The 15,403-nt window shown below is 40.5% G+C and overlaps 1 protein-coding gene across 1 annotated transcript; it reads right to left on the reverse strand.

Annotated features, from left to right (window-relative positions):
* Positions 1–1,974: 1,974 nt before the first annotated feature.
* CIMIP1 (ciliary microtubule inner protein 1) lies at positions 1,975–7,231 on the reverse strand. The gene is made up of 4 exons (XM_005489048.4): positions 7,040–7,231; positions 6,400–6,481; positions 5,592–5,690; positions 1,975–3,773 (listed from the first exon to the last, which is right to left on the reverse strand). Exons 1-4 carry the CDS (start codon positions 7,207–7,209, stop codon positions 3,642–3,644), a joined length of 483 nt encoding a protein of 160 aa, XP_005489105.2. The 5' UTR covers positions 7,210–7,231; the 3' UTR covers positions 1,975–3,641.
* Positions 7,232–15,403: the final 8,172 nt, after the last annotated feature.

The raw sequence follows: 15,403 nt of genomic DNA on the forward strand, positions 1-15,403 counted from the left end.
AGCACAACAGCATCAATTTCCAGTACAGTTAAATTTATTCCAGTATGGTCCTGTGAAATGGTCTGACATGCTTTCAGCTAAATGACAATTTGATGGGATGTGAAAACCACAGGAGTCAGGAAGAAGGTAATAGTCTGTGAGCAGCCCTTATCTGTCTTGCTACAAGGGCTTGGCTTCAGGGGGAACAAAACACAACACCGAGGAACCCAAAGCAAGGAGGGGCTGGGCTGGGTTTCACAGGGAAGCAGAGCATTCTGGTCTGGTTGCCAGTGACTCTGTTAGATCAAAGTTTGTCACTTTGCTACCTTGTACAGGCTTGAAGGAACCAAAAAGAATCCTTCACTAAAGGAGGAAAATGATGTGTGTGAATGGGGAGCTTTATGTCTCTGAAAATTATAATAATTATAATAATGTAATCTACATCCTCTGGTTTGGAAGGAAACAATCTCAGCACTGAAGTTACCTCAGGCAGAGAGCAGCCAATGGGATGGGCTGGAAACAGGAGTTTGTTGTTCAGCTTTGGGGCTGCACTGAGTGTTGGGGTGTCACAGATGGCACTGCAGAGATGTCTCATGCAGAGCACTGAGGTTTATTCTCCAAGCACCCTTTTAGGCACTGGATCTCTTGTCTGTGCACAGGCTGTGGCTGCTTTTCACTTTGGCTCTTTCCAAACGTACAGCAACTCCTGTATGGTGATTGCAGCCAAAGCAGTGCTACTTACTCAGAATCACCAGCAACTATGATCTAATAAAAAAACTTTATTCTCTGTAAAATGCATTTTAAATAAATAGCAATCTTTTGACTCTGAGCTCCTGGTAAAGTATCTTATATTAATGAAATTATAAATAGCAAGTGCCAGTTCTGTGCCAGTTCTAACAGCATGGGAAAGAACACATTGTGAAGCAAAACACCAGGTTTTTGTCCCCCAACTTTGTTGTTTGTTAAGTGAGTGCTTGTGAAAAAGATAATTTTGATTTCATTGTTCTTCAACATAAATACAGCTGCCATTGAAGCCTTTGCTGTTATTTCATCACACAGCCAGGAGAGCACCTGCAGGGACACATCCTTGGTGGCACATGTGGGGCTGACCTGTTTCTGGCTCTGGTGCCTGGGCAGCAGATTCAGGAACATTTCTGTGTGTGCAGCTCTGAAGGGCCACCCACAGCTCTGTAAAATGAGTCTGTTAGCAAAGTTTACCTGAAAACAACAATAAGGCCAGATGGCTTCAGCTTTCTGAGAAAGTTCTGTCAAGCAAGGAGTTGCTCTGCAGCTCCCTGTGCTCCCCAGAATCTTTGCAAAGCCCACATGAAATTTTGGTTGGAGTATCAAAGACATCTAAATACACTTCCATCCTGTTCTCATATTTTGGTTCTGCTCTGACTTGCACAGAAACACAGGTCTAACACTTTTATACAGAATTAAAATTATTTAGACTTTTGTTGCACTTTTGAAGTGATTTAATTTTGTTTTGAAGCATTTTCTGCATGCAGAGTTTACTGACACTGTCCTGACCTTGGAGAGCTGTGATATTTTACAGTGTGCAGTGGCATTTATGTACCCAGCCTGACTCCAATAAACAGGTTAATTTCCACAAATTAAAGGCCAGGTTTCAAACACAACAATGTGATACAATAATTCTGTAATGATCTTTAGGATTCACAACTGGGGCAGATGACTGGGCAGTCCTTTGTCAGCTGCAACTTCTACGATTTTTTTTCATGTAAATGTTAGAAGTGTTGGGAAAAAATAGTCAGGTTTGTATTTTCACATAACACCAAAACCCTGAATACATGGGACAAATAATAACTGACAGATTTATGATAAAGAAATTACTTCAAATTTTAGATTATATTCTTTGCACATCCCAAATTAGTGTCTATCTAAGGATCTCCTGAAGTAAAGGTACCTTAAATGACAGAATGTACAATACAAAACCCTTCATGTCAGGCCAGAGTTAATATTCAGACATTGGAATAAGAGTCAGGAATGTCCAACAGCAGATGCTGGACAAAGAATTTATTTTGGTTTTCAAAATCAAACCATGCTCATCTGGATTTGGATTTCACTTCATACAAATATCCAATGGGTATGTGGTGCTTTGATTTATTAATATAACTCTTTAAAAGCCAGTGGAATTCCCCTTTTATTTGGCCTGAATTAATGTAATTTAATTGCTGCTAAATGCCATATCAATCATCATTATACCTGTTTACATAAATCAGACAAGAATAAGATCTTTTGGCCTTAAAATAAACTGAAGAACCACATACCACATGATGAAAATAAGCAAGAGATACAAACCTGGCAATGACAAGAAAGCACACTGAATTTCAATATTGTTCTTACAATTATCTTGGTTGTCCAAAGAACAGTGTACACAGGTTATGGTTAGTAGCTAAACTACAATTTAACTTCAATTTCCAGAGTCTGATTCCAAGTTATTCTTTATTCTGGTTTTTAAATAAAGTGTCTGAAGTTACTTCTACTATGTGTTCTCCTTCTTGGGTAATCTTTCCAAAGGATATGACTCACTTCTCCATTATTTGTAAAGAGTATGGAAAAAAGTAAAATATTATTATTATTTTGTGGGCATTTGGAAATGGATGTAAAAAAAAAAAAAAGGTGGGATGTTGATCATTGTGAGTCATTTCTTGGGAAGAAGGGAAGAACAAACACTGGCTGCTGCCTTGCTGCTGTGAAAGCCAAGGACTTAGTGCTGACTCAAGCAGCAGCTATTGATGGCTGCAGAACACAAAGGAGACCCTGCAGCCAGGTGACAGAGGAAACCTTTCCCCTCTAAGTGATAACGAGTCAGAGGGAGCTGCCTGGGTTGATTTCCTGGAGGCTCTTTTTGCTTAAACAACCTTCTGCTGTCAACACCTTGGCCAGTTAGAATTGCATTGTGCAAACATTTGCTGCAGCTCAGTGAGTCTCCTCCTGGGTCTCCAAAACCTTCAGGTGCCCAGTGAAGAGCAGGAGTGAGCCCAGGGCACTGAGGGAGCTGCCCCAGGGGCTCCAGAGCAATCACTGCTGCCTCTGAGCGTCCTTCCCTGGCTGGAGCAAATATTGCTGCACACACAGCTGAGGCAGCCCTTTGTAACCCACCTGCACGCTGATCAGCTAATGGAAAACCCTGACTTGATACCAAAACTGATCTTTCAAAGTGACTCTGGGTCACTGTGGCCCTTGTGTACTTTATTTCTGTACACTCCTCACTCATGTGTGTAACTGCACAAAATACCTGCAAAGCACAGCCAACACAAACCCAGTGTATTTTATGAGTATTTTATGAGTAGAGGTACTCATGGAGAAACAATTATAAAAATTTGCACTGTCACTCCAATTTCCAATGAATATTTTTAAATTATAGTCTTATTAGTGATAATAAAAATAGTATGTGCTGTGATCTTTATCTGAGGTTATTCATGGTTATTTCTAAGTTACAAGCAGGAGCTCTGAAGCAGAGTTAGCCTGGATGCCATAGATTCAATGAAGTAAAATGAAAATGTTCACACTTTACCAAAATGATTGTGGATTTTTACAAAGACAAGAAATGCACAACAGCCCACTCCAGGACATTTCCTTAGGAATGAATCTTTGTGCCTCTTTATTTCATAATGCCACTTAGAAGACTCACATGGTCACTTCATTCTAATGACAGATCCTTTGGAGCTTTGGACTTGATAATCATGCTCAAGAGCCAGTGCTGGAACACTTGATCTCCAGCCAATTAATCCCTGGGTTGTTTTAGGTATTGGAGGAGATGGAAGCACCTAAAATCAAAGTAACATGCAAAACTGAATGATGAAAAGGTTTTTGGTTGAAGTTTCTGCAACATTGCCTTTTGTACTGTAGTGTTCTAAAATCAACAATCAGGTCATTGTTTACTAGTGTATGTTGGAATAATTTTTTTTCTAAGTTTGGTTCAATACTAAGGGCTTTAATTGCTTAACATTATTAGACTTTTTGTATTATTATTATTATGTATGGAAAAAGCTCAAGCAGAAGATAATCATCATCATCATCTTTAAAACGAATTAACTTCAGTAAACAGGAGAAATAGTGTTTCCTCCTTGCTGTAGTATATTTGGTAACAATGCAGCTATGGAATAATAATTTTAAATCCAAATGCTGAAGATATTACTGACCAAGCTGGCTTTTACATCAAGAACTACTTATTCATTCTACCTTCCTTCTACTCTAAAAGATGGGTGAGCAGCAAGTTAATCTGCAACTAATCTAGCTAAAAAGGAAACAAAACAAAAGCCAACAGACTCTGTTCAGTGACTGCTGTGCTTACTTTGGCTGAATCATCTCAATTGGGCACGTTCTATCATTTCAGCATCTGGGGACTTAGCAGAGAAATACACAGCAAGAGAACAATGTTTCAGTTCTCTTGCCAGAGTTGCTTCACTTTGTTCTTTGGCCAAGATTAGAAAATGTTTATGATATTTAGGTGGAGCAGTTCCTCAGAAAAGATAATTTTTATGGCCAAAAGTGCCACCCACTGAGCAGGATAATGAAGGAAATCATGTCCCACTTTTGGTCTGGGGGAGGGGACTGCAGAGCTTTTATTAGTCTAACCTAGAGAGAACAGATTTGACTGTTACCACAAGGTAAATGTGCAGAAAGACACTTCTGAAAAGGATGTATGAAACTTCACTCTGAATATGTAAAAGGTGACCTAAATCACAGCCAGCCCTTCTCTTCCTCCCATGCTGAGGTGAAATGGAAACTCAGCTCCACCAGGCTGTGCAGGCTTGGGGAGCAGCTGAGACCTGCAGGGTTTGTGAATGCACCAAAGCCCCACGGGGCTGGGACGCCGCTGGAACTGCAGCTGGACTGACCCTGGAGCTGAGGGACAAAGCTGAGGAGCAAGGAGCAGGGCTGGCACAAATGAAGCCATTTCATTGCTTCACCACACTCAGCACTAGCTCCTAATTTTTATTTTAATTTAATCTCAATAAAAGCTTTCGCTACTTCCATACCTTATCTCCCCAGCCTTGGAATCCTTTGAAAGAAAGCTAGTTCAGCAAGTAAGAACTTCCAATCTCCTTTATTTCCCTAATCTTCTCTGAGTGGACTAACCTTCCTTTTCATTAGCATATCCTGCTTCCCCTTTGGTAAATTCCTCTCCCAATGTCACTGCTTTAGCTGCCTGTGGACTCCCCCTATTCACTGGTGATCCTGACACACTGTATTTATAAATTAAACCATCACTCACATTTTACTCTCCAGCTATTTGACAGCTTTAAGACCCTGAATATACATATAAATCATACAAAACAAAATAATTATGACTTGGCTTATTAGAACTGGCTTCTTATTAATTTGTGGTGCTGAAGAGGACAGTGGTATTGTCTCTGACAAAAAGCAGACTCTTAAATAAAGATAGAAAAATTACAACCATAACCAAAGGGCAATTCCTTGTCTTAAACAAATGCTTTTAAAGCATAGTTTGGCTTGCAAATGCAGTTTACTTTGACCTTTAGTTAAAGACCCCCCTCTATAAGACAACTGGCTTTCAGAGCTTGTGTGGTTTCTTAAAACAGATGTTTCTGTTTTGCAATTTCCAGATCTAATTTTCTAACCTTAATGTATTTTTCCACGGGTGTCACAGGTCGAACCTGCAGGTGATCTGGAAGCTGTAGCTTGGGCTTTGCAGCTTCTTTCTTTTCAGGTCCAAGCAACTAAAACCAAAACATATTTAAAAACTGGACTCTTTATCTTTGGAAATATACTGTAATATGTGAAATCCACACCATTCCCCTCATTGTTGCAGATGAACTTCCTGTTCTTTCCTCTTAAGCAGGATTACTTATTTCAGTTCTTTGGAAATTACTGGACTTTTTGTTTCAGAAGACATGCAAACTTCATTTGTAACTATGCAGGGGCCACATCAATCCTGTTCTTTAGCAATGAAATACTGGGATTGCAAATGTAACAACATGTGCTACTGTATTCTAATATCTAAACATCACTGAGAAGAGACATCACTCCAAATATTTTCATTTGTTGTAGATTCCCCCACTGACAATTTAATTAGCTGGAACCTTTTCCCCTAGATTTTTAAAATACCATATGGAGAGACAAAGGGGAAATATTTTCCTGTCAGTGTGCATCTAGTACTTGTTAGCACTATTAGGAGTCATGCTTCTCAGGAGAAATATATCAGAATATGCACAGCATATAAATTACCACTTGATGTGTTTTATTCAGAAAAAAATGGAATATTTGAACCATTTCAAAAGTAGTGCGATTGCTACCTAGGAGGTCAGTGTAATAAAGCATACTCAGTACACTTCTGGTCTTCTGTGCTCTCATAATTTTGTGTCCAGATCAATGTGTGCTCATGTGTTGCTTATCTTATCAGCCATATTACATGACATTCAACTGTACCTCTTCAAGAGGTGTTTTCAAAAATCCCCATTTCTCAGCCCATTTTTTTGCAGCATCTCTTTCAGTTTCAATACGGATTTTCCTGAAACCAACAAAAAACATTTAAAATTACTTTGAAAACTTTCATTAAAAAAACCCCCAACACGCCAACCCCAGCTACCGACGTCACAAAGCACAGCACTTCAGCTGCAATCTTTAAACTTCCATCTCAAAGCAGCGCGTTTATGTACGAATATCATTATCTGACTCGGAGCTAATGGGAAAATACTTCCCAGAGGTTTGAAACGCTGTATGTGAAACAGCGAACGCTGTATGTGAAACAGTGAACACTGCACGGGAACACTGCACTGCTTTTAAATTATGTTAAAAAGCGGAGGAGGCTGGAAAGTAAGCACCAATGATGCTTTCAAATATCCTTTCATTTACTGTGTTGGCTGATGAGGTGCCCTCACCCCACAGCTGGCGGGACACGAGGGGTGCACTGGAGCCACCTCTACATCTAAATGACTTTACACCCAGGCACGCTTCACCCAGCGCACACGCTCTTTAAATACACATGAGAACTCTTCCAGCGCGGAGCTGCGGGCCGGGAGGGGAAGCTGGACGAGCAGCGGTACTGCCGGCCCGGGCGGGCTGTTACCAGCTCTTGTCCTGGGCTACGTAGTTGATGTACTCTTTGTTCTCGGCTGTGTGGTCAGTGGGCTCCATGGGACCGGGGCCGGGGCCGCGGCCGCCCGGGCGTTGCGGGGCAACGGCGGCAACTGGTGTGGGCGGGCACAAGATGGCGGGAGGGGCGGGAATGTGTTCCATGGAATATGCGGAAGTGCCCACACACCCACCGAGGGAAAGGATCCCTTTCTCTCGTCCTTTGGGATTTCTTCGGCGGCACAGCAGCCATGTCGCAGGGAAAAAAAAGCGAAATAATTCCCGCTCGCTGCTTTCTCGAGCCCCTAGGGCGGGCACAAGATGGCGGCGGGGGAGCAGCGGTGGGCGGAAGGGGCGGGGACTCGTGTGGGCGGTACAAGATGGCGGAGGGGCGGGCACAAGGTAATGAGGGGGCGTGTCATAATATGAAATTAATGTCGGAAGTACATATATGGTCATTGAGGGGATGAATTAACTTCTTTTGTCTTTTGGAAGCTCTTAGTGGCACCACAGCCATTTCTCAGGGGAAAAAGAAGTTTAAAAATTCCCACTCCGCTGCTTTCTTGAGGCCCCTCAGGAGGCCAGGGCAAGTGCTCGGTAATTTTTTTTGTGTGTCTTTAAATGAAATGAAAACACATTTGGGTGAAGGTGGTTGAAAGCTTCTTTTTAATCTGCTGTCCTGTTCTGGGTTCCTCTTGCTACACACCAAAATTGTTTTTTGATAGTTTCATTGGGAAACAGCACCAGTCCTGTTACATGGTGTCTGCTGGATCTCTTTTTCTCGTAAATGTTCTTTACAAGCTACACGTCAGAAGTTCTGAGAAAGATCTCAACATACTTTATGGCTTCTATGCTAGAACCCAGAACATATTTACAGCTTGTAAAGGGTTAATTGTGTTCCAATATACTAATTTTTTTTGGTAATTTTATTTTCTTGCATTTGCTGGATAAGATATTTCAACAATGAGTGGAGCTCGCTGGCTCTTTGCCCTCATAGGTTTAAATGGTTCCCTGATCTCTTTCGTGTTGTCTGGAAATTGACTTGTGTAAACACCCTGGAAATAGTTAATGGGACTCACACTACTGGGCACTTATTATCCTTAATAGAAAATAAATGCAGAAAGGTTTTGACTTCAGCTGAGTGGTTTAGAGGCGGTGTGTTTGAATGTTTAATTACTAGACTTCTTAAAAAAATCCAAAGTACCTAACCTACTTAAATATTTGAGCACAAGGCTATATACATTTCTTAGTTATTTTAGAAGTACTAAGAATGTCTGAGTAAGAGGAGAATAATAATGTGTTCTGTAGTTCTAAAATAGCAATTATTACTGCTCTTCTGGGTCTCTGAAAATCATTAAAGTATCAACAAATGGAATATTTCACTTACGCGCCATTTCTTGATTCTCTAATTGATAATTAGGCTCGCAATTAAATCAGCTGGGTCTCCTATCGCACCCATAAATGCTTACTCATTGTCCTACTTAATTAACTCCTGCTGCTTTGTCACATTTATCTCAGGAGTTTTCTTATTGCTTTGATGCTTTCCTTGAGAAAGATAATTTGTTAATGAAACAATCAAATCTGTAGTTTACTGCGTCAGGGCTTAAAGTGCGCCAGCATTTGTCAAGAAGAAATGAGAGATGAAACTTCTTATATTGACACTGTGGAAAGAGAACTTTGTGATGTTCAAGTGCAGTGTGTGAGCAGAGTCCCAAACATTCCTGTGGTGCTTTGGCTGGGTAGATCCATGTGTTTTATCTGTCTGGCAGCTCTGTAGAGGAGCTGGCAGGGCTCTGCCTGGGCTTTTAGGGTGGAAAAAGGCAATAAAAGCCCTCCGTTGATGGCACATAGCAGTGAGGGAGGGGGAATGACGATATCCCTGAGGAAACCTGTGGGTGGGGTGCACCAGTCTGTGTTCCCTGTGTTCCTCCAGGTGCCATCTTCACATCTAAAATTTGAGGAGCAGCTTTGTTATTTTCTTTCAGCTGCTCTAATCTGGTGTCTTCCCCTCCACACCAGCAATGTCAGAGCCTCTGAAAGTGACGCTGTCTGCTGAGGTGTTTATATTTTCATTTATAGATCCATGGGTAGCTGTGCTTAGGCTTTTCCATTGAAAAGGTTTACCAAAAAATATTAGGTAGTACTGGCAGTGTTGTGTTTGCTGATGCACAGTTTGCAATGTGAGGTGTGGAAGTCTAAAAAAGGAGTATTTGAGCATAACTTCAGTGTCTTTTTGTAATGTTTTTACATAATATTTCAGATGTAGGCAGCCTGAGACTGCCTTGTTATGATTACTGTGATTTAAGTAATGAAGTCCCATTGACACAGACTGGTTTCATTTAAAAAAGCCCTGCTAAAGTCTATCACATCAAGAACATGTTAATTGGAGTTCCCAAATTTCCATTTATGAACGTAATCCAACAGCCTGGTTAGAATCATTATATGTTGTGGCAAAATTTAGAACTCTCATCTTATTGTGGCTGTAATTATCCAGTGGCTTCTGAAACAGTGAGGGCATGTTTGTTTTCCCAATGATAATATGTTCCCTTTTTTTATCCATAAAATGGCACTTACAGCTACAGCTTTATGCAGATTTCTGTGCTTGGAAAATTCAATATTTCCTTTAATTTTATTTGATTTTGAGCAGATAGATTCCTTTTTTATTCAAACTAAAGATTTGCATGAGAGGCTGCTTTACAGTAAACGTGATGGATACACATATATTTCTGTAGTACTGGGTGGAAGAAGTGTACATGCCCTCCAAACAAAATTATTTGTTCTATGGACATGGAGACCTTTGTCACCTTCAAACTGGAGAAGGAGTTTGCATTGAAATCCCTGAGTCCCAGGCATTGTCCCAGAGCCCAGCTCCCCACTTGTGGTTGCAGGGAGTTTGCAGATTGCTGCCCTGCTGCAGTTTTAAATAATACAGCCACCACTTGTAGCCACTGGAGAAATTTCTTGTAAATGCCAATGGGCAACACTTAACAAAACTCTCCTGCTGGTATGAGAGCTACCTAGGCACCATATGAATTAAAGATGAAGGAGAAAGACACAATTTTAAATTTTGTTGCATTGTGTAAACTGAAATCAAACTCTTCATGGTCTTTGAAAGTATTTTTTGTTTCAATACAGCTCATGTTTGAAATCAGAAAGCGTCTCCTTTTTTCCTTTTGCCTGAAAGGCAGGGGGTCTGGGACATTTTAATAGCTTTCATAGCCTGCTCTGCAAATATATGATTGCTGCACAATAGTTTCTTTGCATGAGAATTGCTTAAATGATTCAAAAAAGATTGGAAAATATATTTCAAGTTTTAATTTTATGCACAGAACATTAATGAGCAGTGCCCCTTAGAGACTTGCTGTCAGTTTAACATATTCACAATAATCTCAACACAGATGTTATTCCTTCAAAATCCTTTTAGAGGGAAGAAACCAGTAATTTTTCCTTAGAGAATGTCAGAAAATATGTTATTGTTGAAAATTACATTTTGATCCCAGAATGCTATGTAAAAAATCATTGCTAGGAAGAATAAGTAGCACATTGTTTCTGAGGTAAAATGCATGTGAAACTTTCTTGAGCCTCCTGTAAATTTTAAAACAAGTGAGTGTTCTGTTAGTCTCATGCAATTTTGCTTCCCTTGAGGGTGATTGCAGGCAGTGGAGGGATATCAGCATCTAATTGTGTTCTAATTTAAGAGTGTATTTGTTATAAGTTTAAATTTCTCCATTTGTAGCCATCACATGATGAAGTTATTGTCTCTTTTGGATAAATTTTCCTCTTCATTCTCTGAGCATATAAATTAAAATACTTGCTAGAAAGAAAGTACGTACTTGGAATAACAGTTTTTTGTTGGAAAGCCCTTTAAGTACCTTTTTGTTTTGTGTTCTGTGATATGCCTATGTTTTTTTTCTTCTCTTTGGTGCGCTCACGTTGTACTCTGCTTGCTTGGTCTTGCCTGAGAACAGCTCTGAAATTCTGCTGGTAATATAACAATGATAAGATTGTAAATATTATGTTGCTCATAATATTGGAGGAAAAATTTTCTGTTCTGCTAAATCTGAAGTTGATCTCCAGTGGAGAAGCTGCAGCCAGTTCCCTGGGGAGACCCCGGCCATATGGGAGTGCTGCGTAGGTAATGTGAAAGAGGACGTTTGGGGAAGTGTTGGATGACTCAAAGCAATGGTTCTGCAATTCTCCCAGGTTCTGAGAGCACTTCCAGGACTGCATAATAGTTGGGAGTGGAGTGCAGAGGGCACCTTCAGTCCTGTGCAGAGAGAGCTGGTTGGGATAACTCCCATCAGGTTTTTCAGAAGTTGTTTGGAAGAGGAGGAGGATGAAACATGAGGGTGCAGTCCACCCATGACCAAAAGCAGGAGAATTTCTGTGGGAGGATTGAATGTAAGACAATCAAGATAGTGCAGAAGGTGGTCTCACACCTGAGGAGCTGCAGCTGCACCAATCACCAAAACCAGGAACAGGCCTGCCCTTAACAGGCCACAGCTGTGCCCAATACAAAGAGTGCTACAAAGGAGTGGGTTAGCTGGCTGTGCTGTGAAGAGAGATGGAGTTTGTTGGTTGTGCAGAAAAAGAAGTCAGTGCTGCAAGGAGATGCTCATGAGAAATCACTGAGAAAGTATGGGAGTTTTGCAATAAGATTACAACAAATTTCCAGTCAAGGAAATGTTTCAACCTCTTCTTGGGAAAGAAGCAGCTCCTAGAGCTCCTTAGTGGGTACTTTGGCAGAAGGGAAGGTTGCAGTTACACAACACAAAGTGGGATCTCAGTTTCCAGGCTATTTTATGAGTCCCACAGCACAGAATGGCAGGGATGATGACTCAGTGAAATTTCAAGGTACTGCAATGGAATATCCTTTATGAAAATGTATTTATTTTGCAAAGGTAGCTCTGATAGCTTCTAATTTCTGTGCTCTGCTATTAAGAACAGCACAGAGAGAATCTCTGTTTAGATGATGGTTGAAAATAGCTGCAAAACTGTAAGCAAACACAAAAAAGACAAAAATTCCAAACATTTGCTTTAAATGGGATACCTTTTACTTAAAGTAACAAGCATGGAGAATGAAATTCCATTCTGTTGAGGAATACAAAGAGAAAGAAATGCATTCAGCAGCAATCTGTTGTTTTAATAGCAGCTATGGGAGGTCTTGGGGTTTAAATTATTCACACTGTCATACTCGTGTCTAGGTCCATCCTATTTTATACTTAGTTGCACTCAAAATGCTCAGTTTTGTGATGTATGCACTATAGGTAATGTTGCCATAGTGAAAATGGTTGTACAGTGCTGTAGTAGGAAACAGCATAAATCTCTTTTCCCAGTATTGGTAGTATTGACCCTGGAAAAATATAGGCTGTTAGTATTAAATTTAGTTCAGGATCTTGTTGCTTTTCTTTTTACTGAAGGTAGAAAATATTTTTTTTTCATTATAGATTTGGAAAAAAGGCTTATTGTTATTAATTTCTTCATTCAAGGTTTGGTAGCTTTCTTTGATCAGATTTGCTGCTCCTTATGTAAACTGCACCTTTAAAATGAGCCTGAACAGGTTCATTGCAGTAAGGAAAATCAGTGTTTAAATAGGTGGTGTAACATGATATATGCAAAAAATGGTAAATGATTAAGCACCTTAATGTATCTATAGACCTTGGTTTAATAGTGCTTTGACTAACCTGGATTATGACATATAATTTGACACATACACATCCCAATTCAATCAAAACCTCTTTCAGTGGCATCTTAAATAATACCCACTCATGCAGACTTTCACATTAAAGTAATTATGGGGGAGGGGGGAGTGGTAAGAACAGAAAGAAAGTTTACTCTTCCTCTTTATAGTGAAAACAAATGTGTTTTTCTCCAGAATCTGCCAAGCCTGTGTTTTAATGATTTAACAGATGGAGTTGGCACATGTGAACCTGGAAGATGCATCTGTCTGATTTTTCCAGTCTGAGGATTTTTTAACTGCATTAATGGCACAGACAATGGTAAAATATCACCTCCCCAGGCTGCTTTGCTCTCCTAACACATAATGTCTTTTAAGGAAAAAAAAAAGTGATAGGAGACTGGGGTGAGCAAAAGGCCACAGAAATGAGGATTTGAAAAGTTTCATATTTTCTGTCTTTACTGCGTTAAGCTTTTAAGCCTTTCACTTTGAATTTCATGTGTATATGGTGTGGAAACAGAAATTCTACCCAGGCAACATTATGTGAGATCTCAGGCTTCTGTTAATTAATGGCTTTAAATAAACACCATTTAAATAAGGAGACCAATAGCCACCAGTGCTTTGTTCTGTGTAATTGAAATTGAGTGTTGCTTTTCCAATTTGATAATTTTAGTTTGTTGGGAGTTAGTTCTTGCAAAGGTTCTGCTCATGTATAACTTTAGATTTAGCAATCTCATTTAGTCACTTGTGCTATTCATTCAAGCAGGCAATGCAGATGCTTAACTGTTTGGAATGAGGGCTTTAATTTGAATTTCTTTTGGCCGGGAATCCTTAGCACTCACCTGGATTTTCTGCTGAAAGCAATGGCACACCTTTCTGTGCTAAAATCCTGAAGTCTCTTGGTTATTTGCACTGAGCTCTGGGACAACACAGCAGAAGCAGGAGCAGATGCCCCAGTGTGGTCCTTTCTAGCCTGCCCCATTCAGTGAGGCTGAAATGCCTCCCCAGTTCACAGAACTAAAGGGTGCCTGTGAGAAAGTTCCCTTCTGAGCAAAGCTTTGTCCAAGAGCCAGTACTCCTGTGAGCTGCCCAGCTGCTGCACTAACACTGGGGATCAGTGCTATTGCTTGTGGAAGGGTCATTCATTCTCACTCTGTTTGTCAACGAAAGTGTTGGGATAAAATGAAATTATCTGCTCCGGGCTGTGAACTGTCTAGGACTTGCCTGAACAGCACCATGCTTTGTGGCTCACTCCAGTTTTACTTTACTACTGCTGAGGAAAAAGATTTCATGAGAAACTATTGAAGTTGGAGGGGAGACGACCCACCTTGCGTTGGTCAGCATTGACTCCACTTTATTGATCAATCGGGCACTTATTATAACAGTGTTAATTCACTTCATGCATATTGCAAAATCTGAGCTCACAATAGGTCAGAGATAACATACCAACTCCTCCTTATGTTTCCAATACCAAGATTTGGGTTCTCAAAATTATTCTTGCTTTCCCAAAACAGCCAAAGATAGAACATCCACTTGTTATGAGAAAGCTGCCTGAGAACTCTGATGTGCAAGGCTCTCAAGGCCTTCGTTTGCCACTTTTACCTGTAGTTAAAAATAACCTGAGAACCTCTGCTGTTCACAGAAGCAGGCTGTGAGAATCTGCTCCTTACAGCTGCTTTCTAAGCCATCTCTGAAAAAATCTCCAACAAGAAACGTATTTCATTGTTAATGAAACTAGCATAGCTTTTCAGTCTGTCATTGAAAAAAATTTAAATGACAGTGAAAAGGGCAGAAAAACTTTTCTAAGTGCTCCAGAGTTTCAGTTCTAGTTTTTACCGTAGAAAAAGGTGTAGTGATAGAGCTGTACATCAGAAATGACTGCAGTGATGTGCTTCACTTATTTGTGTATCTATTGTTGTTTCCAGATATCACACGCTAGGATTTCCTCACTGCTCAAATGAGGGTGTATCTCTGTCTGAAATCTGCTGGGTCAATGTTATCACATTAGGGGTTTTCAGGAGAATCTATTGAAAGTCCTCTCAGATGCCCCACCTGCACTTCCTGGTGAAATGGGGAAGCAGCTGTGGTTCTACAGCTGTGTTGTCTTCTCTTTTCCACCTCTCTTCCATCTCCTTCCATCTCTGTAGTACTCCAGTCTTGATGTCACGGACCTCTTTGAGACTCTTAAATTAGTGAAACACACTAGGTAAACTTATTAATACAGACTGCTTCTCCATTTCCTGCCATTTTGTGTGGCTTACATTGCCTGTTTTATGTGTCTAATAATGAGACACCTGCTCTGGGCTATCAACCATCATAGGATTCACAACCCCTTGGAGGTGCCTCTTTCACTTGATGGCAGTTTAGGCTGCCAGCTTCAAATAAATTCATAGCTTCAGGTTGTAGTTAGGTGGGCTCAACACTACTTCTGCTGCCTGTCATCTAAATACATAAATAGGAGGGTTTCAAAAGGTCCTCACAAAGTTCTAGAAAAAAACTGTGGGGGCCTGAATATATGTTGTATTGTAAGGTCTGTGTGGGTCCGAGTTGCTCCAAACGAGCTGCAGCTGCAGGGTCCTTAGTTGGGCAGCAGCTGTAGCTCGTGAAGGTAACTGAAATAAATAGGGGTGGGTCAAGAGCCCAGGAGGAGCTCCTGAGAAGAAAGGAAGGACTGAGCTGTAG

This window comes from Zonotrichia albicollis, chromosome 17 (assembly GCF_047830755.1).
Source record: "Zonotrichia albicollis isolate bZonAlb1 chromosome 17, bZonAlb1.hap1, whole genome shotgun sequence".
Taxonomy (NCBI): domain Eukaryota; kingdom Metazoa; phylum Chordata; class Aves; order Passeriformes; family Passerellidae; genus Zonotrichia; species Zonotrichia albicollis.

Bases quoted from the DNA above. Each gene is read 5' to 3' on its own strand.
- CIMIP1 (XM_005489048.4), bottom strand. From the start codon at position 7,209: ATGGAACACATTCCCGCCCCTCCCGCCATCTTGTGCCCGCCCACACCA. The intron at 5,691-6,399 runs GTACAGTTGAAT...TTTTGGTTTTAG, and splicing joins TGAAAACACCTCTTGAAGAG to TTGCTTGGACCTGAAAAGAA. The intron at 3,774-5,591 runs GTTAGAAAATTA...CTTTGATTTTAG, and splicing joins CCGTGGAAAAATACATTAAG to GTGCTTCCATCTCCTCCAAT.